The following is a 24,664-nucleotide window of genomic DNA, read 5'->3' on the forward strand; positions in this document are numbered from 1 at the left end:
ACAGTGGGTAGCTAAGAACTGCTCAGTTGTTTCAGAATTTTTGTTTTTTTGTTTGGAGACAGAGTCTCATTCTGTCACCTGGGCTAGAGTATAGTGGCAGTTATCACAGTCGCTGCCACCTCAAGCTCCTGAGATCGTGACCCTCCTGCCTTGGCCTTCCAAGTAGCTGGGACGGCAGGCTCCTGCCATAACACCTGGCTTGTTTTTCTATTTTTTTGTAGAGATGGGGTCTCGTTCTTGCTCAGGCTGGTCTCCAACTCCTGAGCTCAAGCCATCCTCCCGCCTCGGCCTCCCAGAGTGCTGGGATCACAGGCCTGAGCTGCCGCACCCCGTGTGTTTCAGAACAGTTTTTGAGGGTGTGGAGCAGCAGGAGCGGCTTCCTGGTGTTTTGCTCCAGTGGCGTGGAAGTCCAAGTTCCTCACCCTGTGTCGGGGTCTGAGGGGATGGGCACGGGTGTACAGCTGCCCTCGGTCCCTCTGAGTAGGGTGGGAGGCCCCGCTGTCTTGGGGTGGGTGTGCCTGACCTCCCTGGGATCCTGGCTGGGATGCCCTGCCCACCCCATCTGCCCCGGGGCTGTTCTGCTGGCTGCCAGGTCTGACTTCCACTGCAGGGTGTGGCTGCAGGGGCTGGGCAGGGCCCTGGGGCCTTTCCTTGCTGGCAGCTCTTTCTCTACACCTCTGAAGCAGAGGAACACCTGGGCAGGTGAGCTGAGTTGATGGGCTCTGCCCCCTCGTGCTAGCTCCGCCCCTCCAGCAGACCTGCCCCTTGGTGAGGCTCCACCCCTTGGTGCTGGCCCCGCCTTCTGTGCAGGTGGCCTTGCTATGCTATGACCTGCCTCTCCTGGGCCTAGGACATCAGCTGAGGTCCTGGTGTTTGCTGGGAAACGGCCTATTTGAAACCCGCCGTGGGGAAGTGCAGGGCTGCTGCCCACTCTGGGTGCCTGGGTGTCGGCAGCACCCGTAGTTCACGATGCCAGCCTGACCTGGGGTGCTCCGGCCACTCGCCCTGCCTGCTCCCGGCTCGTGGAGCCACTGACTCCTGTGCATGGCCCTGGGGGCCACCGGGGACCCAAGCAGTTGTCCCCAGCCCTGAAGAAGCTGGAGAGACAGATGTGCCCACACGCTGTTGGAGTTGGGGTGGGAGTCTGGCCTGTCTGGCTCCTGGGCTGCTCCCTTGAGTGACCGGGAGGGTGGTGCCTGCGCTCCTGGAAGTGGGAGGGACCCCATGCCATGGGGGACCCGAAGCACATGTCGGGCCAGGGTCCAGGTACACGCAGAGGCCGTGATACAGTGCCCACGTCTGTCTGCCCATAGTGGCCTTTCCCTGCCCTCTTGAGACTCTCATGCCTCCCGGGTCTCTCCAGCTCTGCTGGCCCTGCCTAGCAAGCCTGAGCTGGGCCAGGCCAGCCAGCGGTGCGCCTGAGTGGGCAGTGGGTACGGTGGAGCTGGTTAGGGAGCTCTCTGGGCTGGGGGTCCCCAGATCCCACGGCCAGCACAGGAACCCCACCTTGGGACTGCCCCAAAGCTGGTGCCCTGATGCCAGCTGCTCCCGCTGGAGGAGAGGAGGGTGGTCTGTACCTGGCCGCCGGAGTCCCTTAACTCTGGTCTTCCCAGGTCCGACAGCCAGACGTGCAGGTGCCAGTGTCGGGTCCCCCAGCACCCCGGGGGGTGGGTGGCCTTGAGCTGGCTGCTGGGATCCCCGTGAGCTGCGTGTGTGCAGGGCGCCCCAGTCTCCCAGGAGTGGGAGCTCACTGGGGTAGTCGTGTGGCTGAGTGTGGGGGGCTCCAGGCCCACACCCCAGCGATGCCAGCCTGGCAGAGGCCCCACACGCGCCACCTCTCTGCCGGGCTCGGCCATGCGATGGTGGCCAGACCTGAGCCCAAGCTGAGCTGAGGACAGCCACGCCTGGTGGGCAGGCACGGCCCACGGCTTTTGCAGAGGGCAGAGGTGGGCTGCTTGGAGGGGCAGCCGGACCCTGTCCCAGAGAGCGCACCGTCCCTCTGTCGGCCTGCCGTGGCATCCTGTGAGCAGGGCTGGGCTGAGGAGCCTGCCGACCTCAGGAACTGCTTGTAATTGAGGCTGTGTTTTGGGATTTCCACAAAAAGAATTAATTTTAATTATAGGTCAGGGAACAGGAGCTTAGAAGCATTTGGGGTGCTAACTAGGACGAGAGAGCTTTTATATAGAAGTGGGGAAGGCGTGGGGAGCTGTCCTGACAGCCCGAGGGCTCTGGGCCGGCCATGCCCTTCAGTCCTCAGACGTCGGGTCATCGCTGTGTTTGTTGGGCCTGGCGCTGACTGGGTAGAGGGGCACAGTGGGCACAGGTGGAGGATGTGCCGTGTGTCTGGCGGGCCGTGGTGACAGGCTGGGTCCAGCTCTCCCTTAGGAACAGAGGGTGTCTCAGCAGGGCTCTTGGAGACCCGGGAAGTGAAAGCTGAGCCGGGCTCAGGGTAGAGCCAGCCTGTGCCCACCTCGGGGGCAGGGGCAGAGCGGCCAGGACAGAGGACACCCACATGCCCTACCTTGCAGGTGAAGTCCATGGTGGAAGGGAACGTGGTTCACCCCGCCCTGGGTTGGGCCGTGGGCCTGGGGTCACAGGCAGGAGCGGGAGCCTCTGCCCACTGCCCCCAAGCGCAGGCAGCTCCTGGGAGGTGGGAGGCTTGGGGCGTCCTCCAGGCCTAAGGCCGTGCTGGCCCCGGTACCTGTGGGGGAGTGTCAGCTTGGGTGGGGGGTGGGCAGCCGTGCCCCTGCTCCTGGGTGGCACCCCACTGTGTGGCGTGGCTTCAGCCCCCCGACGGGTCCTGCTGTGTCCCCAGCAGCTCCCTTCCCTGGGTGCCCCGCGGCCACCCACGCCTCTCCAGATGTCCGTTTGTCACCTGGCAAGCCCATCTCTTTGGTCCAGTGGTCTCAGCCGAGCTATGTGTCCCCCCCGCCCCCCCGGGTATGTGGATGCAGCCAGGTTCTCAGGCCAGCCCAGTCTCCAGGGCCTCTGAGCCAGGGTCTGGCTGGTGTGGCAGGCACCGGGCACGTCTCCACGTGTCCAGCCCTCAGAGGCTGCGCTGGCAGGAGCCTGGTCGGGGTCTGTGTGCGTTCTCTCCTGTGCACCTTCCGGGCTGGGGTGAGGATTCCTCCAGGTTTCGCTTTGGTTCCATCCAACACCCCCGGCCTGGCTCTTGCTGGACAAAGACTGAGCCAAGAGGAGGCCCTGGGCGAGTGCAGCGTCTCCCCAGGTGGATGCTCCGGGGCGTCGGAGCTCCCTCACAGGTGGATGCTCCCTCACCTGTGCCCCAGAGGGTGAAGGCCCCAGACAGCCCTGCCAGACCAGCTCGGGGCCTTGGCGTCCTGGCGTGGAGCTGGGGCCTGTGCGGGCTCCTGCTGGGGAGGGCGCTGCTGGCCTCTCCCGGGCTCTTCTGGGCTGGGACTGACAGAGCGCCTGGGGCTGCAGGAGCCAGGCTTTCTGCCCTTCGCCTGTTCCCTCTCCAAGACGACGACGAGGGGGAGGAGGCAGGTGCAGCCCTGGCTGGCTGTCGTGGGGAGGAGAGACAGCAGTGCCGGGGCTGGGTGCCTCCAGAAGGTCGCAGGGGCTCCCCCGGGGCTCTGCCCCCCGTGGTGCAGAGGGCTGGTCGGCGGCTTTGGCGCCTCCGTGGGCTTCAGCAGCCCCCCCTTGCCCCACCCCCGCCGCTGCGTGTGCAGGTTCCAGGCCTGCACGCCCGGATTGCGGTCTGAGACAGGGAGAGATGCATTCTATTTAAAGGGATGTATAATTAACAAGGCAAAGACAGAATAACCATAGTTTAGAACTTTAGATTTTCAAAAAAGATAATAGCAGAGACCGTTCCCATTCAGGGCTTGGAGTGTGGCACCGTGCGGGGCAGTTAGGCCTGCTCTCGTCTTCACAGAGCTCCGGTGCTGCGGGCGGGCCATGCACGCCATGTGGCAGCCACGCAGGCCTGTCCTCTCTGGAACAGAGTCGGTTAGACGTCCTCACCGGGACAGACGCCAGTGTCAGGCCAGAGGCCACAGTGCTCTCTCAGGGCCTCTGTGTGCAGACGGCTTCCGGACACGGGTGGCCCCTGGGGGAGAGGGGCAGGGACGGGCACTCTGCTGCCCTGAGCCTGGGGGCCGGGCCGCTCAGACATCTGAGTCCCCACCTGGCCCCCGCCTAGCTCTTGGGGACAGCTTGGTGTGTGGGCCGCCAGCCTGTGTCAGCGTGTCCAGCCCGTGGTGTGTGCAGAGTGCCCACGTGGTGTTCTGCACCTGCTTGGGCTGGCCGGCACCATCCGGATGCCAGCGGCGCGTGTGCCGGGCAGGGGGTGAGGCCATGGGGCCCTCTTGTTCATGGACCCCACCCCCGCCGATCTGCTGAAAGCCCCGTGGGGACCCTCAGGGCTCATGGACCCCAGATCCTGCTGAGGAGGCGCTTGCTCTTCCCGAGGGTGTCCCTGTGGCAGGTTCCCCGTGCAGCGAGCGCCGGCCTGTGGGCAGGGTGGCACGACTCCCCTCTGCCCAGTCCAGCCTGGGCCTTGCTCTGAGCCCTGGTGTTCAGGGTGAGATTTAAAGGCCCTCTGGTCTTCAGCCTCGTGCTGCCCGCCGGCTGGCCTTCCCGCTCCGAGCCTGGGCACTGGAGCCAGCAGGTGGCCCGTGACCTGTCTTGCCTGTCCCCCCACACGTCACAGCTGCTTGGGTCTGGGGCTGTGTCTTTGGGGGTGATCGTTAGCCCTGGTGACAGCCGAGGGCCAGGCATCGCATTCTCATTCACGTGCGGCAGGGGACCAAGGGGAACCTTGCCGTTTCTGAGAAACGTGGGAAAAGCCGCAGCAGCCGGATCGGATGAGGGAACCAGAGCAGCCTCGGTTTGTTCTTGGACGCCCCTCCCCCACCCTGAGTCAACAGCGAGCTTGGGGCGCAGCAGAGACGTGTTCCGATCACTTTTGTCTTCTCGGATCACAGGGCTGTTCAGCCCGAGTGACTAAGTGCGAGCTTTGTGGGTCTGAAATGCTTCCAGCTGGGGGTTTCTATAGTGCGGTCGCCATGGCACCCAGCTAAGCAAGGAGCGGGCGGGGACAGGAGCAGCGTGGCCGCCCGCAGGGATGGGCTCAGCGCCAGTTCACACGGCCTGGTGCCGGGTCGCTGGTGTAGACCAAGGCTGTGGTGTGTCCTCTGTCCCTGCCCAGCTGCGGGTCACAGTAGCTGGAGCCCTGCGGGGCGGCCGCGACCTCTCCCCATGCCGACCCCCGCCGGGCCCCTTGTAGGGTGACGCTCCTCACACGGCCCAGGTTTCCAGGATCCGCCGGCAAAGTTGTAGCCTTGCTCTGCCAGGAGTTGGCGTCGGCTGGTATTCCTAGACAGGGGCAGCCACGTGTCACTAGCGACTCGGGCCACCGCGGCTGAGCGCTCGTGTTGGGGTCAATGCAGCTGGACTGTCGGCCCCGAGGCAGGATCCTGGTTGTCCCGGTCCCTTGGGGCTGGAGCCTCACTCCTGCTTGTCCCCAGGCCAGGGGGCCCATGAGCAAAGGCTAGACCTCGGCCACTGCGCAGCCCGGCTGCCCTCTCCCCCTACCTCCCGGGTTCCCGCTTGTGACCTGTGCCCCTCCCAGCCGTTCACAGGCTCGTTTGAGCAAGTGGAAATATTAAAAATAAAACACCACTCCCTGCCCGCGTCGAGGCTGCCAGGCCCGCTAAGGAGGCCAGGGCCCCGCCAGGCACCGCGCCCCGGGGAGCAGCGTCGGTGCGCGGATCCGCAGCCTGAAAACCCAGAAACCGTCCTCAGGGTGGGCAGCCGGGCCGGCGCTGTTCTCAGGGTAGGGAGACCCAGGGGGCCCTGTGGCCTGGTTTACGCTGCTGTCCTGGGGTGACATTTGCTTCCTGAGTGCCCCTGGCCCTGCTCTGGGGGCCCTGGGCCTCTTTTTCCAGTGTCTGCCAAGCTGCGCTGGCCAGACAGCAGGTCTCCCGCTGCGCTCCGGGCTCGGCACAGTTGCCCACCAGCCCTGGCCACCCTAGAACTGTCCCCAGGGGAGGGCTCAGTGGCCCGAGGACAGGGTGAGTTAGGGAATTCCTGGTCCCCTCCCTCAGGAACCTGGCACACTCCCTCTTGGCTGCCCTGGTTAGGGGGTTCCTGGCTCCAAGCTGAAGCCTGGAGGCCGCAGCACCAGCGTCCCCAACAGTTTCCTGGGGGAGGAGGGTCAGACCCACTGGGCACACTGAGCGTGACCCCCAGGTGGCCTCAGCCTGGCACTGGGTGAGGGGGACAGGGGTGTGCGGCTCATCTCTCCCCCCCCTCTGTGCACAAGCCTTGAGAGCCCTGCCCCTCCTGGGCCTTTCACCCTGAAGGTTGGGAGAGGAGCCTGGCACCCAGGCCGAGGCTGGAGCACAGTGGGCCGGGCGCCCAGGAGCCCCCCAGCCCGGCCATGCCCCCCGGGGGCCCAGACCTGGCCGGCTCACAGCCCCCTCCCCAGAGCAGGCGCTTCGGAGCACATGGGAGGCTCCTGGAGCAGGAGGCCCTGGTAGGCACACACGTGTAACCGGAGGAAAAGTGCTTGGTGCTCGGGAGGAGGGGGGAGGGGGAGGGGGAGGGGGAGGGGGGGGGCGGCAGTGGCAGGCAGCGCCCGCAGAGCTCTCTGAAGAGCAGCTTGAGCCCCCTGGGGGGCCGCTCACCTGTGTTGCAGCTTCTCCCCAAGTGCAGACCCTGTGGGGCACTGGAGAGGGCTGAGGCCTCTTTCCTGAGGCTGTGGCCTTGGTTTGGGGTGGGGTGACAAGCCAGCTATTGTGAAGCCCAGAGGGGAGGGGACAGAGCACAGTGTGGGAGCAAGGAGTCCTATTCGGTACCAGGGCTGGGTGGGCTCTGGCCTTGGGGACAGCGTGGCTGTTCTGACTGCCAGACAGAGCCTTGTGCTGGTGGCAGCGCTGGTGACAGGCTCACGCCCCCTGCCAAGGCTTCATGGGGCGGCAGCCAGGGAACGGCCTGCTCCCCACTCCGACGCCCCCGGCTGAGTCAGCTGTGTGCGGGGGAGGCCGGCCGTGAGTCAGGCGGGGGAGGCCGCCCCCTTGCGGCGACAGCCTGCTCAGGCGCGGATGCTGAGAGAGCCACTCCCACAGCAGTGCCGGCAGGCAGGGGTCCGAGCCCACCGTGGACGTCTGCTCCAGGCCGGGAGGGGGCTCAGCCCCCTGGGGTGGGCGCAGGAGGAGAAGGGAGACAGGAGAGCCGCAAAGATCTTCCTGGCAGAGAAGCGGCTCCGAGGAGGGGCCCAACGCTGGGGGTCTGCACCTGGGGGCTCCTCCCTCACCCTGGACGGCCACCCACAGTCTTCTCCACGTTTGAGGACAGGCGGTTTCCATCGTACAAAATCAGATTCCAGTCGACCAGTGTCCTTGTTTCCTGAGCCGAGTGAGCTGGCTGTGGTTGGTTGTCCCTCCACACGCAGGACCGGGGTCCCGGCTCACGCACAAGGTGGTTTTGGTTGTCCCTGGAGCTGGAAGAGGCACCGCTGGGTCTGCCAGCTGTGCCATGGCAGTGGGCTGCCACCGCCAGGCCTGGGCGCATGATCCACCAGCTGGGTTCATGGAGGGGCTGGCACAGAGAGGTCACGCTCCTCGCAGAGGGACAGAGGCAGAGTCCTGGGGGTGGGGTGTGGTGACGCTGGTGCTCCCCCCACACCCAGCGGGCGCTCCGGGAAGGGCAGCGTGAACATTCTCACCTCTCGGCACTCTTTCCCCGAACTCCCCCTTTCTTCTCTTCCTCCCAGAAGGGTTCCCTTGTGCCACTTTCTAAAGAATTTCCTTTTTAATTATGGTGAAATGCCCATAATGGCTGCACTTTACCGTTTAACCACCGTCAAGGGTTCGAGCCAATGGTCTTAAGCACATTTGCGTTGTACGGCTGTCACCACCCTCCATGTCCAGAACCTTGTCATCTTCCCAGATGGAACTGTCCCCCTTGAACGCGACTCCCCTCCGCAGCGCCTCATAACCCCTGTCCCGCCGTCTGAACATGACTACTGGACGCTTGTGCCGTTTTTACCGTATCCCCCCGTCTGGGCAGGTTCGGAATTGGTGGTTGGATCTGGAGGCTTCGTCAGGTTGAGATTTGGCTCTTTTTTGGGTTGATTTGGCAAAGGCGCTTCCCGGGGGGATCTTGCGTCCCTCAGGAGGCGCAGGTGGCTGAGACGTGCCAGCCGTTGACGGCAGAGCCAGACACAGACCCACAGCTGTTGGGGTCCTGAGGACCGACCTCCAGATCTGGGGGTGGGGCCGCCTCCTGGCCGCCCTGGTCCAGGGTCTGGCTGGGCTGCCTGGTGTTCCCAGCCTGGCACACCTGTGCAATCTGAGGGCGTTTCCAAAGCCACCATGTTTGTCCTGGGCACATTCTCAGCCTGTCCTAAGGGGCCACCGGGGGTGGGCACTGCAACAGCTCCAAGGTAGAAGGTCAGCGGTCTGGGGCACTTCTCAGTCTTTGAGCTGCATGGCCCCTCTCCCAAGCACATGCCATTCCCACAGGCGTGACCCTGGGGCTGCGTGGCAGACATCGGTGTCTCAGTGGACGGCCATCCTTGATCCCAGAGGTCCCTGCTCCCCACCAGTGACCTCGTGTTCTGTCCTCTCCATGAACTTCCTTCTTGCACATTCTCCTGGGGGTGTGGTCGTCGGAAGGTAGCCTGCGGGGCGCTGGCCTGGCCCCACTCCCGGGCACTCAGAGGTGGGAGAGGGACGAGCCCCGGTCAGGGTCCCTTGGCAATACCTCTCCTTCAACTCCTGCCTGAGCTGAGGCTTAGGGGCTCTGGGGACACATTCATAGGCCGAGGGAACACCAGGTGGCACAGGAGGACCAAGAAGCTGGCCCTGGGTGGGCTCGAGGAGCTGGGATGCGGGCAGGCTGGGCCAAATCCCGTCCACACCAAGGTTTCCCGGAGGGGCTGGCCACAACCCGCCCAGTGCACGGGCACCTTCCCCATCTCGAGAGGAGCCCGACGCCTCCCCAGGCCCCCCCTGGAGGCAGGACCCTTGGCCACCCCGGTCAGCGTGGGTGGACACACCACGGTGGTCCCTTGTCCGGGGATGGTTTAATGAAATCCATGAGCTGCCCTGTCCTGACGCCAGCTAATCCTCTCTCTCCCGCCACCCCAGTACATCGACGCCATCAGCAACAAGCAGGGCGAGCTGGAGGGCTACGTGTCCGAAGGCTACAAGACGGCCCTCACCGAGGAGCGCCGGCGGTTCTGCTTCCTCGTGGAGAAGCAGTGCGCCGTGGCCAAGAACTCCGCCGCCTACCACGCCAAGGTAAGGCTGGGCCGGGCCATGCTCTCTGCTGGCAGTTGGGCCTCGCAGGCAGAAGCAACCTCGTCTGCCCCGTCCCCAAGGTCACGCCAGGGCGTGTCCGGGCTTGGGCTGTGGTGGAGGCACTAGGGTGAACATCTCTGTGCGCCTTGGGTTTTCCTGGGCGTGGAGTTCTGGAGGGAGGGTTCCCGGATCGGCAGGTGCCGGCATGTTGAAGACTCACGTTGGAAATCACCGGTGTGTTTCTGAGAGAGGTTGCGTCCAGGGTCTGGTGGGCTCTGGGGGCCTTCTAGGACGTTGTTTGGGGCGTTGGTCCCTTGGTGGGGTGCAAGGCTCCCCCGCCCAGCTGCCTGGCAGGCTGGCTCTGTGCCTGTGTGTGCCCTTCCTGGTGGCCCCCTCCACCCAGAGTCCTGGGCTGTGGTCTCTGGGCTCCCAGCCTCTGGCCCCAGGGCTCCGGCCCTGCAAGGTGAGGCCACGTCACCAGCCTGTCCCATGTGGAACCTGCTCTCCCTCCTCACTTCCTGGGCAGCCACAGGCCCTGCCCGCCGCCCGGCCCCCTGCTCTCGGGCCACTCCCCAGCCCCGTCCCTCGCTGAGCCAGAGGGGCCTCCGCAGGGCACAGACCCGGCCACGGGGTCCTCCTCAGTCCCTGGGTCACCCCCGCTTACTCTCTGCACCCACGAGCCCGGCTGCATCCCCCTCCCCTTCCTGTGCCCCAGTCTGGGGGGACCCTTCCCTGGCCAGTGGTCTCTCCTGCTGTTGGCCGCCCCCCAGGTCCTGCAGCCCTGCCCCCACCCGTGAGGCCCCCCAGTCTGGCACCTCCTTGGTGGTCGGGGGTTTTCTGCCCTGGGGAGGCTCCGTGTCCCAGGACCCAGCCCGGACTTGCTCAACAGAGACTGTGCGGGGGCTTCTCCGAGGAACGAGCTTCTCGGGGAGGAGGGGCCCCTCCACAGGCGGCCTGGGCCCTGGGGTCAGAGCCCACTCTGTGGGCTCCTGGGAGGGGACGCAGACTGCCCCTCCCTCGTGCCTCCCCACAGGCCTGCAGCCCCCGGGTGTGTCTAGAAGGGACACGTCTCCCACAAACCCACTCGGACAGCACCGGCCTGGGGTGCAAGGGCAGCCCTCCCAGGGCTGTTCTCAGCAATGAGGTGACCAGCAGCTCCCTGGTGCTTGGGTTGGGCTGTTCCATGTCACCTGCAGGGGTCTTGGGGTGGAAGTGCCCTTGGCTGGTGGCTGTCAGGGTCCTGTGCGTGGCAGGGCTGGGCGGCTCCCCTAGCGTGGGGGCCCTGCTGCGGTGACGGCGGTGACCCTGTCGCACCCTCACCCTGGCTGTGCACGTAGGCGCTGGTCACCACCTGTGTGCCCCACCCCATTTTCCCCAAACCCAGACGTGCTTCTCTGCCGTTGTCCTGGGTCAAACCAAGGGTCAGGGACCTTTTCCTCATGGGCCAGATGGTAAATGTGTTTGGCTTTGTGGGCCACAGTCTCTGCGTCTTGTGGCATGAGTGGCCATAGGTGATTCGTAAATAATAAAACTTTTCTTTATGAAAGAAAGAGTCCAGCTCTTGGACTGCGGCTCGCCTGGCTCGGTGTAGCCCCTGCTCAGAGGGCTGCTGTTCCACACCCCCTGCTGTGCACCCCCGGCTGCCCCTGCCCACCCGGCCACGCTGAAGGGGAGGGAGGGGCCTTTGGAGAAGCCGGGGACACCTCTGGCCACTCCAGAGCCTGTGGGGGCTGGTGACGCAGGACTGCACTTGACCGAGCGGCTGGGAGGGGCAGGGCTTGATTAGTGCCCAGGTCCTAGGTGGGCCGTTCCCTGCAGGAGACGGCGTAGGACCTCCTGCCCCGGACCCCAGACTCAGGCCAGTCCCCAGTCTCAGAGCCCCTGGCCAAGCCTGGGGCTTCCTTATCCTCTGACACCGCTGTGGTCATCTGGGGCTGTGTCCCAGTGGCCCCTGTGTCCACCAGAGCAGAGCTGGGCTCGGGGGCTTTCGGGCCCTCGGGCCATGAGCTCCAGTGTGTCTGCCCAAGCGCCCCCACCGGCAGCCCCCCGCACCCTCAGCAGCCTGCCTGGCCGCTGCCGGGCAGCTCTGTCCCTTCTGTGGCCGACACCCTCTTCCCCCTGCGGGATGGTGCTCTTCGATAGCATTCCGTGGTTTACCCACAGAGGGTCTGTCCACTGTGCGGCCACCGTGTGGGCCCCTGTATGGCCATGGCCTTGGTTTGCCCTCACCCCAGTGGCCCCCGACCACACAGCCCTTTGCTGGGAAGCTCCTTTTGTGGGTCAGGGTTGGGGCTCCCAGGCAGCCTGTCGCGCTGTGGACCACCGCCTGGCGAAGAGAGCCCCCGCTGCAGCCAGGCGCCCTGGGGGAGCCCAGCCTGTGGCTGATCCTGACGCCCTCCCCATCCTGCCTCCTCCGCTTCAGGGCAAGGAGCTGCTGGCCCAGAAGCTGCCGCTGTGGCAACAGGCCTGTGCCGACCCCAACAAGATCCCCGACCGCGCCGTCCAGCTGATGCAGCAAGTGGCCAGCAGCAACGGCGCCATCCTCCCCAGCACCCTGTCGGCCTCCAAGTCCAACCTGGTCATCTCAGACCCCATTCCGGGGGCCAAGCCCCTGCCGGTGCCCCCCGAGCTGGCACCATTTGTGGGGGTGAGTCTGTGGGTCCCGGGAAGCGTATGGGAGGGGGACCTAGCACCTGGGTGGCCGCTTGGAGCAGGCCGGCGGGCTGAGCCAGGCCTCCCTGCTGCGGGGAGGGGCGCCCTCCCACCTGGTCCTGCCCAGGGCCGCCGGCAACGCCTGCCCCTTGCTGCCCCCTCTGCAGCGGATGTCTGCCCAGGAGAACACACCGGTCATGAACGGTGTCGCAGGCCCAGACGGCGAGGACTACAACCCCTGGGCTGACCGCAAGGCTGCCCAGCCCAAGTCCCTGTCTCCTCCGCAGTCCCAGAGCAAGCTGAGCGACTCGTACTCCAACACGCTGCCCGTGCGCAAGAGCGTGACCCCCAAAAACAGCTATGCCGCCAGTAAGGGCTCTGGGTGCTCGGTTGGGGTCCTGGACGTGCCTCTGCGTAGGGGCCTGGGAAACCCCAGGCTCACGAGTGTGTGTGTAGAGTGCATGCTTACCTGGGGGTGCGCATGTGTGGCGGCACATGTGTGTGTACATGCTTACCTGGGGATGCATGAGTCTAGACGTGTGTGTGTGCACGCTTACCTGGGGGTGCGCGTGCATGCAGGCACGTGTGTGTGTGTGTGCACGCTTACCTGGGGGTGTGCACGTGTGTAGACGTGTGTGCACGCTTACCTGGGGGTGTGCGTCTGCAGGCACGTATGTGTATGTGTGTGCACTTACCTGAGGATGTGTGGGTGTGCAGCCGTGTGTATGTGCATGCTTATTTGGGGATGCACACATGTGTACACACGTGTGCGTGCACAGCACCTGGGGCTTTCTGTCCCACACTGCAGGCCCTGTGGGTCCCTCGTGTTCAGTGTCTGGTGCGTGGCGGGGGCCATGACTGATCATGGTGGCCGGCGGGCTGGCTCAGGCAGCCGCTGCTCAGACGGCTCCAGCTCGCCTGGGACGGTCCTTGTGGCACCGTGTTCTCGCACTGCGTCCAGGCTGCCTGGCCTCTGACTGGGCTCTGCTGCCTCTGCCGGGGACAGTCCCCTCACACCTGCCCTGTGTCCCCACAGCTGAGAACAAGACTCTGCCCCGCTCCAGCTCCATGGCCGCCGGCCTGGAGCGCAACGGGCGCATGCGGGTGAAGGCCATCTTCTCCCACGCGGCGGGGGACAACAGCACCCTGCTGAGCTTCAAGGAAGGGGACCTCATCACCCTGCTGGTGCCCGAGGCCCGTGACGGCTGGCACTACGGCGAGAGCGAGAAGACCAAGATGTGAGTGCCGTCTAGGGTGCGTCGGGCCAGCCTGCCCGTCTGCTGCGGGCGCAGGGTGGCAGCCTGCTGGCTCCGTGGCACTCAGGCGTGCCGGGGCTCTCGGTCGTTTTTAGACTGGTGGTCCAGGGCACAGGCTCTGGTCGTAGGAAACCTGGACAGTAGAAACGAAAGAGACCTTGGGGGCTTTCTCCACACAGCAGCGACCTTCAGCGGCAGGCTGGTCACCTGTCACCTGCGTGGCCCCGTCACTCGATTGGGCATAGGGCCATTGCCTTGCTGTGGGGCGTGTGGTCTCCACGGCTGGGTGGTACAGAACGAGGCCCGGCCAGCCTGAGGCCCCGCAATCTCCGCGCGTTTGGGGCTGGCCTAGAAGTCCCGTTGTCTGGTCAGACGGGCTGCACCTTCTCGGCTTACTTGAATACCCGCTGCAGAGGGGCTGGGCCGAGGTCCCACCCTTGCCTGACCTGGGGCCACTTGGGTTGGGATCCGCCTCCCCGGACCACATTTTTGTGTGGTGTGTTTCTTGGCAAGACGGGAGTCATCACCCCATGGCAGAATCAGCCCTGACACCTTCGGCCTCCTAACCTGGGAGGAAGGGTGTGAACTGAGCTTTGCTCTAGCACCAAGACAGCCACTGCCCTGGGTGGGGGGAGCATCCCGGAGGGGCCCTGGCTCTTCCGGTGGCTGCTGTGGTCTTGGAGCCGTGGCTCAGCCCGGTGGCTGGGGGTGGTGTGGCCAGCCTGTTCAAGGAGCAGCGGCTGTGGCGGGGCCTTGTGGCTGGGTGTGGGTGGCCCACAGCTGCCATCGGGGCAGCGCACACAGGTGCGGGCCCCGTCCCTGGTCTCTCTGGAGACCTGTCCCTCCACAGACGGGTGCAGTCAGGCTGGGAGTTGGTGGGACTGGGGATTGGGGGTAGATGGCAGGGGCGGGGTGCACTTGGTTCCCCCCCTGCCTGGGGGCCTCCGGAGCTGAGTGCGGGCTCTCCTCCCTGGGCCTCTCCCGCAGGCGGGGCTGGTTTCCCTTCTCCTACACGCGGGTGCTGGACAGCGACGGTGGCGACAGATTGCACATGAGGTGAGCACTGCGGGCCCGGTGGGAGCACGTGGCCCCCCACTCTGCACAGGGGCTGCGATGAGGACGAGGGCTCTGCCCCAGGCCCCAGGGCATAGAGAGCTGGGCTGGGCTCCTGGCCCCTTCCGTGGCTGCTGCCACAGGCCCCGAGGGCTGGACATTTGAGGCCCGCAGGGCAGATGGGCGTGGAGGTGCTGCTGGGTCAGGAGATGCCCTGTAAGGTGGGGTCCGAGGGCCCGTGAGGCCCCAGGGCAGGGGCAGGGGCAGCAGGTGGTACGTGGCGGCCCGTCTGCTGCAGACCCAGGACAGGTTCTAGAGAAGTGTGGCTGGGACCTGGTGGGGGTCGCCACGGGGCTCGTGGTCTGGTGCAGCCTCACGCCTGGGCCAGGCGAGCAGCCCACGAGGAGGGAGGGTGTCCAAACCAGGCAGTCCTGTGGGGTCAGCGTGGCTGTGGTCTCAGCCACCGAGGGAGCCTGTGCTTACGCCCTGTGGGGCTGGGCTCTGCCGGGCCCGGCCTCTGACCCCGTGCCTGCAGCCTGCAGCAGGGCAAGAGCAGCAGCACCGGCAACCTCCTAGACAAGGACGACCTGGCCCTGCCGCCCCCCGACTACGGCGCATCCTCCCGGGCCTTCCCCGCCCAGACGGCCGGCACCTTCAAGCAGCGGCCCTACAGCGTGGCCGTGCCCGCCTTTGCCCAGGTGAGTGGGGCGGGGCTGGTGGGCTGGTCTGGGACGTGTGTGTACCCCCTGCCACGGCCACCTCCCCCTGCTGGGCACGCTCTGCCTGCAGGCTCAGGTGCCGCCTGCAGCCCTGGTGGGCTCGCTGCCCTTCCCTGGGGGAAGCGTCTGGCCTTGAGGGAGCCTGGACCCTCCTCGGCAGGAACCCCGGGTCGGGGAGGACTTGGTTTCCAGGGGTCCCTCCCTGAGAGCCAGGGGCTCCCTCAGCCACGGCAGGTGACGTGAGCACCTGCTGCTCAGGATGGGCTGTGGGCCGGAGCCTTCTAGTCATCGTGACCCGGGGGTTGGACCGTCCAGCAGCGGGGGACAGAGGTCCGGGAGGGTGGCCCTGCCCAGGAGCCCCAGGAGTGGGGTGGTCTTGGTGCCTAGGCTGGGCTGGAGCTCCTGGGCCCCCCGTGCCCTGCCCAGGGAGGCTCATGGGGTCGGAGGAAGGGAGGCCGGTCTCCAGGGCTAGGCCTCGGGGGGATAGCAGGGGAGACAAGAACGGTCTTTTTCGGGTGCCCTTGGCCAGTGAGGCCTCCCATGTGGACAGTACCCGGGGCCCCGCCTCCCCTGCCCGCGGCCACTTTGCTGTGTGGAGGGCTTGGCTGGCCGGGGGTCCCAGGAGGGCCCTCGGAGGGCACCAGCCTCAGGGGAGTGCAACGTCCCCACCTCCAGGCCTCTGGGTGGCTTCAGTGTCGCCTCCACCCCTCGACGCCCCAGGGCCAGGTCAGGCTGGCAGAGGCGCAGGTGTTCCCGGGCAGGGGAACCCTCCGGGGCCAGGACGTTGCCCGAGCAGGTTTCTGGGAAGCTGCAGCCGGGCACCTGGGGACTTGTGTGAGGCGCTTGCGGTGCTCTTGGGGCCGGGGGTGCAGGGCTACTGGGGGGGCCGCGTGCAGAGGGGCCTTAGGGGGTCTGTCCTGTGCATTTGGGAGCACACAGCACAGACAGCCCGACGAGGAGGCATCGTGTTAATTTGGGGGTCACCACTTCACCACTGGGGACCCCCCAGGGTTCCAGGGAGGCCCCTGAGCACCACAGTCAGGAGGTGTGGGGGAGGGGAGGCCTTCCCGAGGAGTCCGGTTTGACCCCACTGAGGCCGGAGCAGCTGTTGGACGTGCAGGGACATGGGGACGTGGCTTCAGACCCCGGGTCCCCCGGCCTAACCTGTTCCTGCCTTTGCCCCCAGGGTCTGGACGACTATGGCGCCAGGTCCGTGAGCAGGTAAGGCTTTCAGACCCGCCCGTGGGACCTGGGGTGGGTGCGCCAGGGGCTGGGTGGGGCAGGTCCCCCTCTGGGGACCTCTGGGGCTTGGCTCTTCTCCGTTTGGGAGCCCAGCCCAGCGCCATGGGGAGCAGGACACGCCTGGGGCTGCTCCCTCTTCTGGGCCTCGTCTCCCCGTATTGGTGGCTGGTGGCCGGTGGCCGTGGCCCCCTGTGTCCCCGCCTAGGCTCAGCCCTTGTCTGGGGCCCTCCCTGGGCTGGCCCCTCGGGCGGATGCTGCTGGAAGGGGCCACTGCGCAGCGCAGTGGCCCTGCTGCTCTGGCCGGGCAGCCGCTGTGCAGCCGGGCAGCTGTCCTGTGCTTTGTCCACAGTGGCAGTGGCACGCTGGTGTCCACAGTGTGAGGACGTGACCGGCGGCTGCTGCTCGGAGAGCTCCGCCCCCGCCCCGTCTCCGCCCCTCAGCTCTCGCGGGTTTGTTCCTGGGTTGTTCCCTTTCCACTCCGTCCCTGCCTTTTGGTTGGTGACCCCAGACTCTGTGATCCCCCAGGGTCCATGGTGCTGCTCCTCCGCCCCCGTGTTTACAGCCCCGTGTGTCCCCAGCCCCTCGCGCCGAAACTGCCGGGCAGGACCTGCCGGGCAGCACAGGGGTCCCCTCCGCCCGCCGGCAGCGTCCGTGACGCTCCCTCCCCTTTCCGCGGCTCGCCCGCCCCGAGCCAGGCCTAAAGTTTGAAGAAAAAGAAAAATCTTTAAAAAAAAAAAGAAAAAAAAAAGAAAAACAGGAAAAACGACTTTTTTCCTGGAAAACAAAAACAGACATGCATGGACTCCGGTGTACGTACTGTTACTTTGCATCTGACCCCCTCGCGCTGGCGTCCGCTGGGACAGGGGCGGTGCTGGGCCGTGGCTCGTGCCGGGGGACCGGCCACCCCAGGCCCCTTCTGAGGCTGCACGGAGAAAGGGGCTCGCGCCGAGCTCGGGGCCTCCTGAGGAAGCTGCCGCTCCTGTGAGGGAGGCCACCAGGCGGGTGCCCAGGGCTTCTCCCCGCGCGGCGCTGCTGGACGGTTACGGGGCCGCTGCGCAGAGGCCGGCGGGTCCCAGCAGGGCTGTTACCTCAGGCAGCGCCGGCAGGAGCGGGGCTGGGAGTGGGCGCCCCCGGCTGCACACGGACATTCCAAAGACCTCCAGAGACCCCCCCCCCACGTGTTTTGGAAATTGTTTCTTTAACCAGCCGAGCGAGGGAGTCCCAGCCGCTCGCCGGGGCCTGGCTGCGTGGCGCAGGGTGTGCCCGACGGGGCCTGGCGAGGCCGGCCGGCCCTGGGGGGCTTGGCGTGCCACCCCGCACCGCCCCCGGGGAGCAGGCGGTCCCTGCCCTATTCTTCCTAAACACTCGTCTCTCCATGTGTCTTGGTGACTTTAGAAGCAAACACGCTGGACTCAGTGGCTACTGGTGTTGTCTCTGCACACACTGAATTCTGGGGAGGTGCGCCGGGGGTGTGGCCCGCTCCGCCCGCCTGTGGGGAGCCCCTTTGTGACGCTGTGGACGCCCCTTTTTCTGATGTGATTTAGCAAAACCCCCCCGCACACCTGCCCGTGGACTGCGGCTGTAGTTTGTGAGAGAAGCAGCTCCAGGCACAGACAGACCCGTTTTGTACTTAAGGAAACAAAGCCAGGACCGGGACCTCTGACAGGAGAACCTTCCGTGCTGGTCTAACTTTGCTAAGATTTCAAATCCAGGGGATTCCATGCTTAATGGATGAATGTAGACAAAACCGCAAAACTTGTATGAAGATGTAAAGTGCTGAAAATATTTTTCCTGTTTCTTTTCCTTTTTTTTAAGATCTGAATTGTGCCCTGTACTGCAGTTACTTGTTTGAATAAAAGTTTTATTTATTGCACCGAGTTGGGTCTGGAGCCTCCTTGCGGTTCCCGGCACGTGTGGGGTGCAGACGGTGCCGTCGCCCGCGCTCGTCCACCCCAGCCGAGAGGGCAGGGCCTCGCGGGGTGAGGCAGGCCCCACTGGCACCCCCCCCCACCCCCACCCCGACCTCCGCCAACCCAGCCTTGTGTTTCCTTGCAGCGCCGAAGTGGAAGTGGCCAGATTCTGAGCCGCCCTGACCAGAGTTAGTGAGTTGCCCTGGCTTCCTCGTGCCGGCCAGTCTGCCTCTCCGGCAGACCCTCTGGCCCCCGCCATGCGGTTGGCTGGGCAGGGCCTGGCTGCCGGGCGGGGCCGGGGGGTCTGCCGTGCCTGCCTCTGCTCTGGGCTCTGGGCCTTCGCCTCCACTTGCGGGTTCTTCCTTCCGTCTGCAGGCCGCGGGCTCCGCCTTTCTGTGCCCACCGCTCCGTGTGCAGGGCGTGGATCTGGCCTGGCCTCTGTCCGGTCCTCTGACCGCAATCCCAGGGTGGTCCCAGGGAGCCGCTGTGGGCCGGGCCTTTCCCAGCTGACCACACGGCACTGCTTGGGTTCCTTCGGTGTGTGTCACTTTGTCACTTCTCATGTCGACTCCATGGGGTGCGGCCTGATCCCTGCCTGGTCGGTGAGTATCACAGCCGGGGAGCCTGGGGGGGGCCAGGGTCAGGGCCTGGGGACAGCCCCCAGAGCACACGGCTCCGTGGGGACAGGTGGACATGGGGCTCTGCTGCCCAGTCTGACCCCCACGTGGTCCCAGGATGCCATCCAGGCTTCCCCAGGCGTGGGGGCCCTCGCTGGCACCCCCAGCCTTCTGGGACAGCCCCTTTCCCTCTGTCCTGGGGAGGCCAGACAGACGCAGGGAGCGGCGAGGGGCTCTGTGCCCACCTGTGCCCCCGGCAGAAGGGGCTGCCCCCTGCCGCCCACCTGGAACTACTAGGAGGGTGGCCCCGTGAGGCCAGCGCCGTCATCCTTACCAAGGACGGTGGTCACGGGCAGATCCTGGGCCCTGACTCTTCTGTTACTGCCTTTCTGTTGTTGAGATGCAGCATATTCTGGAAAGTTCTGTAGAAAATTGGTCCTGAAATTTGGGGCCAGGAGGATAGAAGTGCCCTTGGTGGGCCCAGGCCCAGGCCCCGCCTCGCTCCCCCCCCATCTCCGCCAGTCCTGAGACGTGCGCTCGGGCGGACTGCAGAGCCCTTGCTGGCCCCGGGTCCCTCCGGGCTGCCTGGGGGCCATGCTGTCCCCACCGACCTGGGGCTCAGGGACGGCTCAGGGCGGCTGGTGCAGCCTTCACCCGGGACCACGTCCCCGTGCGGGGCAGAGACCCCAGCACAGTCTGCCCGGCACCTTGATTCACCTGGGGGTGGGTGTGCAAAAGCCGCCTGTCCTTGGTCAAGGTACGCCCCCTTTGCCCTGAGCTGGGGCAGCGCGGAAGGGCTGACGGCCCAGAGATGGGGAACCGTCACGTGGGCAGACAGACAGTGGCTGTCTCGGCGCTGCTCCCTGCTCCGGGGCCCCCTAGGGTGCCACACATGTTCTGTGGTGACTGGGTTTGTCCGCTATGTAGGACAGTGACACAGATGAGTCCCTGCAGAGCGAGATGCCCTCGGCTTTGTGATTCTGGAACAGGAACTGCTGTGCCGTGCGTGTGGGCGGGGATAGCGGGGCCGGGACCGATGACGTGTGCTTTCTGGTCACAGCGTCGCTGAGAGCTGCCCGCGGGCAGGGGAGGGGACCCCCAGGGGGTGCCCCTTAGTCTGTCGGAGCGGCCAGCCCGCACGCTCCCCCAGGAGCCTCTGACAGCAGCTCCTGGCCAGGAAGTGGAGCCTGGTCCTCAGCGCTGACATGGGGCACTGAGGCCCCCCTAGGTCCCACTCGGGAAGCAAACCGGCCGCCAGGGTCCCCGCACTCTGCGCCGTGTGTCGTTGACATCCCCTCTGCCGGTGCGGATGTGCTGGTTTGTCTCAGTGGTTTGCTGTGCTCGTCTGCCAGACAGAGGTGTTGAGAGGGAAGCCAGGCCTGGGCCATGTCCCCTGGCAGAGACGAATGTTGTGGGACCTGCCCCATAGCAGGTGGGGGTGACGTTGCAGTGGCTTCGGGCTTCGAATTGCATCCCATTCTGTGGGCTCTGCGGTGGCTGGTGAGCACGTTGACGAGTCCTCTCAGTGTGGGCCGGGGTCTCGGGAGCCTCGGGTGGGGTCTGGGCTGCGCTGCTGAGGGTTCCGCCGAGGCTGGACACGGCGTTTGTGGCCCCAGCCAATGTCCTCAGATCCTCCTGGTGTGGGCTGGGGCAGCGGGTTCCGTTTTGGGAGAGAAATGAGAAACCTGGGCTACAGAACAGGGTCCCGCATGGTGGAGCGTTGGCCCGGCAGCTCCCGTCCCGGGCTGGCCGTGTGGTTTTGCCACTGAGTCTTTCTGATGAGAATCAGTGTGAGTAGGGGGAGGGGCGAGGTGCGTCCTTAAAACTGTCCTCGGTTCTGGCCCCCGCTGGAGCCAGCCTCCCCTCTCTGAGACCCCAGGGGGCATTTCTGATCTTTCCTCTGCTGTCCCACACTCTGAACAGAAAAATCCGGCCCCATTTCTAATCTCCCCAGGCCCCAGCGGACACTGGGCTCGGGGACAGACGCAGGCCACAGAGCCCTTCTCCAGAAGCTGGGCAGGCGGCCACGGGCCAAGCTCTGGGCCTGCTGGAGGCAGATGCCACCAGCCGTGGCAGAGCCCTGGCCGCCCGGCCTCGGTGAGGGTGCAGCTGCCACAGAGCAAAGCCGGGAGAAGCCTGATGGAGCCGGCGGCGTTGAGCAGCCTTTCCTGGGGCCGCGAAGGTCTAGTGCAAAGTCAGTCAACGCGCCCTGCCGGGCTGGGCACCTCTGGGGGTGTGGGCGCCCTGCCGACCCGCCATCTCCACACCACACTGGAGTCTTTTGAAACTCACAGTGCAAAGTGTCACAGCTTCTTAGAAAACACAGTCCTCAGGAAAACAGGCAGATGTGCCGGGCACACTGGACGGAGCCCTGCCCGCGGGCCCACTACCGGCCCACCCAGGCTCCGGGGACCCTGCTGTGCCAGAGGTGACTCCGCTCCAGGTAACGGCTCTGGAGCCGAGCGCAGCTTCGTCAGAGCCAGTCCCATCCCTGCTGTGCCTCCATGTCCACGTGCCATCTGTGCTGTCCCCGCCGGGTGGGTCCTCCAGAGAGAAGCGGCTCCCCAAGGACCAGGCAGGGCCGCCCCTCGTCTTCTCATCTCGCCCCATTTCAACTTCTTGTCTGGAGTCCTGCTTGTGCGCCAGCTGTGGCCCCGGGGGACTCAGCGGAGGGCTCAGCTCCCCAGGTGACAGGCGGCTGAGCCCTCGGCAGGACCCTGGGCACCAGCGTGTGTGCGTCTCGCGTCTGTGTTTCTGTGGAGCTGCGTGTCGTCCTGCAGGCACCCCGTGTGCCCGGGCTGGGCTCACGTGGTCCGCAGAGCTGTGTCCCTGGTGTCGGTGGATCCTCCTTGGGCCTGGCCCACTGCGGGGGAGGGGGGGCTCCCCAAACTGACGTGGACCTCGCCCAGGACTGTCTTAGGTCCTGAGAAGGCGTGGCTCCCGCCCCGGCTTGGCAGGTGTCCATGCCCAGCTGGGAGGGTGCAGCTGGCCCCTCCCCGGCCACGCCCTGGGAGGGCTGACAGCACAGTGGGGGCCCCTGGGCACGTGGGGGCTTGGAGGGTGGCACTGAGGGCCAGCAGGCCTCACAGAAAGCGTCCGTCCCCACACCCCACAGCCCCACGTCCACGGGCACCAGGCCTAACGGTGGGCCGTCAGGGTCCAGCACTGGGGGTCCTGGGGGCACTGGGCAGTGCGGGCGGGCCAGCTCGCCCACGCGCCTGTCCCAAGCTAAAGCCACTCTTCTCTCTCGTCCTCAGGAATCCCTTCGCCCATGTACAGCTGAAGCCCACGGTGACCAACGACAGGTCTGCTCCCCTCCTCAGCTGACAGCCACGTCTGCTCTGCTGCCGTGTGGCCACCCCCCACCCCCACACGGAACCTGTCACCATCTGCCTGTTCCTGCTTAGGGAAGGCCACGCCCCCACCTGCCGGGCTGCGCCCACTGCAGTCTGGCCTGGATCCCGGCTGTGCCTGGCAGAGGCCGCACGGAGTGGGGGCTGGTCCCTGAGAGGTCCTGGGGCAGAGGGACAGGGCAGGCACCTCTGGGCTGCAGAGCCCTGGGGCACCCCTGACGGCGAGGACAACCAGCCAGCCGCAGCTGCAGGAGCCACGCTGCCCTCGCCCCACACGTGTGGTCAATAAACAGGCTGCCCCTGCGCACTGTCATCTGTCTGCTGGGCGGGAGGCGGCGCACAGCGTGGGGAGGGCGGAGCTTCCCCACAAGCCCCACCCCCACTGCAGTCTGGGGGTCTCCCCAGCTCCCACGCAGAACCTGGCTGCTGGGGCCTCCTGGGGCAGGGACGTCAGGTGCTGTGGCCTGGGTCACCAGGCTGTGTGCCATTGGGGCTGGGGGTGTTCTGTTACCAGACTCCACCCTAGGATGCTGGGGGGACCACCCCCCTCAGCTGCTTTCTGCAGGGACAGGGGCCTCTGCTCAAATGTGGGGTTTTAAAACTTTACCATCAGATCTGTGCCGTTTGACATTTTTGGATGAAATACAGCATGGTGACCCATGTTGGTGACAACAGTCCTTAACTGGAGAGAAGTCTCACACAGGGCTGGTTCCGCACAGACCCTCTAAGGAGGGTAGGGCTCGGGCACCCCCAGCCCACCTGCCACTGCCCACACCCCGAGGCAAGAAGCCAAGAGCGGGACACCTGCCCAGGCGGGGGTGGGTGCACAGGCCCCCTGCCCTCCGGACGCGCCTGCTCCTGCCCCCACACCATGGGCACAGCCCCGAAGGGCAGGGAGGAGCCACCCTCCTCCCCATCCCTGGCAGGGCCAGCTGGCTGCAGGGAGCAGCAGACCCCTCCCCGGACACAGGGGCCCCGGGACACGGTCTTCCTCCACCAGGGTGTGCCAAGAACAGTGAGGACTTTATCTGCAGACCCCAAAACAAAACACCAACACCACACAAAACCATTTTTTTCTTAGCTTGATTTCTCTTAAAAAACAAACAAACAAGGAACAAGAAAATCATCGCACCAGCATCCTAAGCTTCAAACTAACAAAAACCACAAACCAAAAACAAGTCCCCCCAAAGCAACGACAAACTTTACATCTCTTTGGCAACAATAACTTAAGCTCACCCGCTTCCATTCGCTCCAGCAATAGCAGTTACAAAAATACTCCCTGCACTGCCCAACCCCCGGCCGCACCTGCCGCCCCGTCCCTGCAGGCAGGAGCCCAGACACCGACGACACTGACGTGGGGCTGCGGCTCCCGCTTCCTTTGGCAGCTGGGGCACTGGGCCAGGCAGTGCCCTGCAGAGGGGAGCCCCCCCACCACCCTGCCGAGGGCACTCTAGAACGGGGCCCGTGTGGCAGGGGTGTGGCCTGTAGCCCCCTCTTCCCCCATCTCTCTGGCCGACCCACCCCAGCCCAGGCTCCAGCAGCTGGGAGCAGCCCCAGCCCGTGGGCAGAGCGGGCTACAGTCTAGCTGAGTCAGCGAAGGGGGAACAGCCACAGACTCTGAGACGAGGGCAGCAGGGACAGAAAGCCACGGTCCTCTCTCAGTGTGCAGAGCAAAACTCAGAACCAGGCGGGGCTGATAGGAGGCAGCCGGGGGCAGGAGAGGCTTGGCACCTGCTGCTGTCTCAGGGACCTCTGCCTCGCCAGGCCAAGGGCACGAGTGTCCTCGGAACACCTAAGGAGCCAGCTGGACAGGGAATGTGGCTCCCCGTGGCCAAGAGCAGGTCCCCTGGCCTCGGAGGCCTGGTGTCCAGCAGCTGCAGGGCCCAGAGTGCAGGCCCTCTCCAGTGCATGTGTGTGCGTGTGTGTTCATGTGTGCGCGTGTGTGCATGTGTGTGTGTGTGTGTGTGTGTGTGTACAGATGGGCCACCCCTAGGGCTAGCAGCAAACCCAGTGTCCAGGACAAATTCTGGCCCCAGGGCAGCACGGGGCTGAGGGGTGGGGCCAATCCACCACCCCAGCCAGAGAGGGGCCTCTTGTCCCAGGGCTTCTCTGGGGCACAGAAGAGGTCGCGGAGGCACTGGAATCTGCTGCTGACAGCCACCAGGGCCACCTCCACACTCATTCCCAGTCACCATCCTCGCTGCTGCCTGGCAGGGCCTCCGCTGACGCCAGCCTCCGATGGGTAGCAGCTGCCTGGGTCTCAAGCGTCTTTACTGCCATCCCCTGCACTTGCCACAGAGCCTGGCAAACAGGAGGTACCAAGTGACACCAGAAGCTCCTCCCCCACGACCCCCACCTGGCCTCCATCCCCAGCCTCCATCCCGGGCCTCCATCCGGGCCACTGGGGGGCAGCTGCGGCCCTCAGGCCCCTTGGCTGCATCCGGCCTGCCTGTGTCTAGGCGGTGGACAGACCCACACCCATTTCTCTCCTCGCTGTGCCGCGCACACCCAGGCCCAACCACACTCAGCAAACGCCTCCAAGTCCTCCTTTTACAGGTAGGGAAACTGAGGCCAGGACAGGAAAGGGCTG

At 65.6% G+C, this 24,664-nt stretch overlaps 2 protein-coding genes across 16 annotated transcripts in view; one reads left to right on the forward strand and one right to left on the reverse strand.

Moving 5' to 3' along the window:
• The window catches only part of BAIAP2 (BAR/IMD domain containing adaptor protein 2), a 66,413-nt gene extending 44,035 nt beyond the window's left edge, over positions 1-22,378 (forward strand). The window contains exons 7-15 of one of the 9 annotated variants that reach the window (XR_006739466.1): positions 9,120-9,272; positions 11,695-11,919; positions 12,092-12,293; positions 12,961-13,162; positions 14,168-14,236; positions 14,769-14,931; positions 16,139-16,173; positions 18,250-18,706; positions 21,979-22,059. Coding sequence is in view for 7 of the 9 variants with exons in the window: in XM_045569655.1 (XP_045425611.1) it covers positions 9,120-9,272; positions 11,695-11,919; positions 12,092-12,293; positions 12,961-13,162; positions 14,168-14,236; positions 14,769-14,931; positions 16,139-16,173; positions 21,979-22,048 (1,119 nt within the window). In the remaining 2 variants the exon portion in view is untranslated. Of the gene's footprint in view, positions 1-9,119; positions 9,273-11,694; positions 11,920-12,091; positions 12,294-12,960; positions 13,163-14,167; positions 14,237-14,768; positions 14,932-16,138; positions 16,174-16,543; positions 16,920-18,249 lie in introns of those variants that run through there. The other 8 variants (XR_006739465.1, XM_045569657.1, XM_045569658.1 and 5 more) reach the window with 8 other exon arrangements.
• Positions 22,379-23,141: 763 nt separating this feature from the next.
• AATK (apoptosis associated tyrosine kinase) overlaps positions 23,142-24,664 on the reverse strand; it is a 34,597-nt gene continuing 33,074 nt past the window's right edge. For all 7 annotated transcript variants that reach the window (XM_045569649.1, XM_045569647.1, XM_045569653.1 and 4 more), the window contains one exon: positions 23,142-24,375. In XM_045569649.1, coding sequence (XP_045425605.1) covers positions 24,335-24,375 — 41 coding nt within the window. In that variant the 3' untranslated portion in view covers positions 23,142-24,334. The remainder of the gene's footprint in view (positions 24,376-24,664) is intronic.

The sequence above is a fragment of the Lemur catta genome, chromosome 15 (genome assembly GCF_020740605.2).
Source record: "Lemur catta isolate mLemCat1 chromosome 15, mLemCat1.pri, whole genome shotgun sequence".
Classification (NCBI taxonomy): domain Eukaryota; kingdom Metazoa; phylum Chordata; class Mammalia; order Primates; family Lemuridae; genus Lemur; species Lemur catta.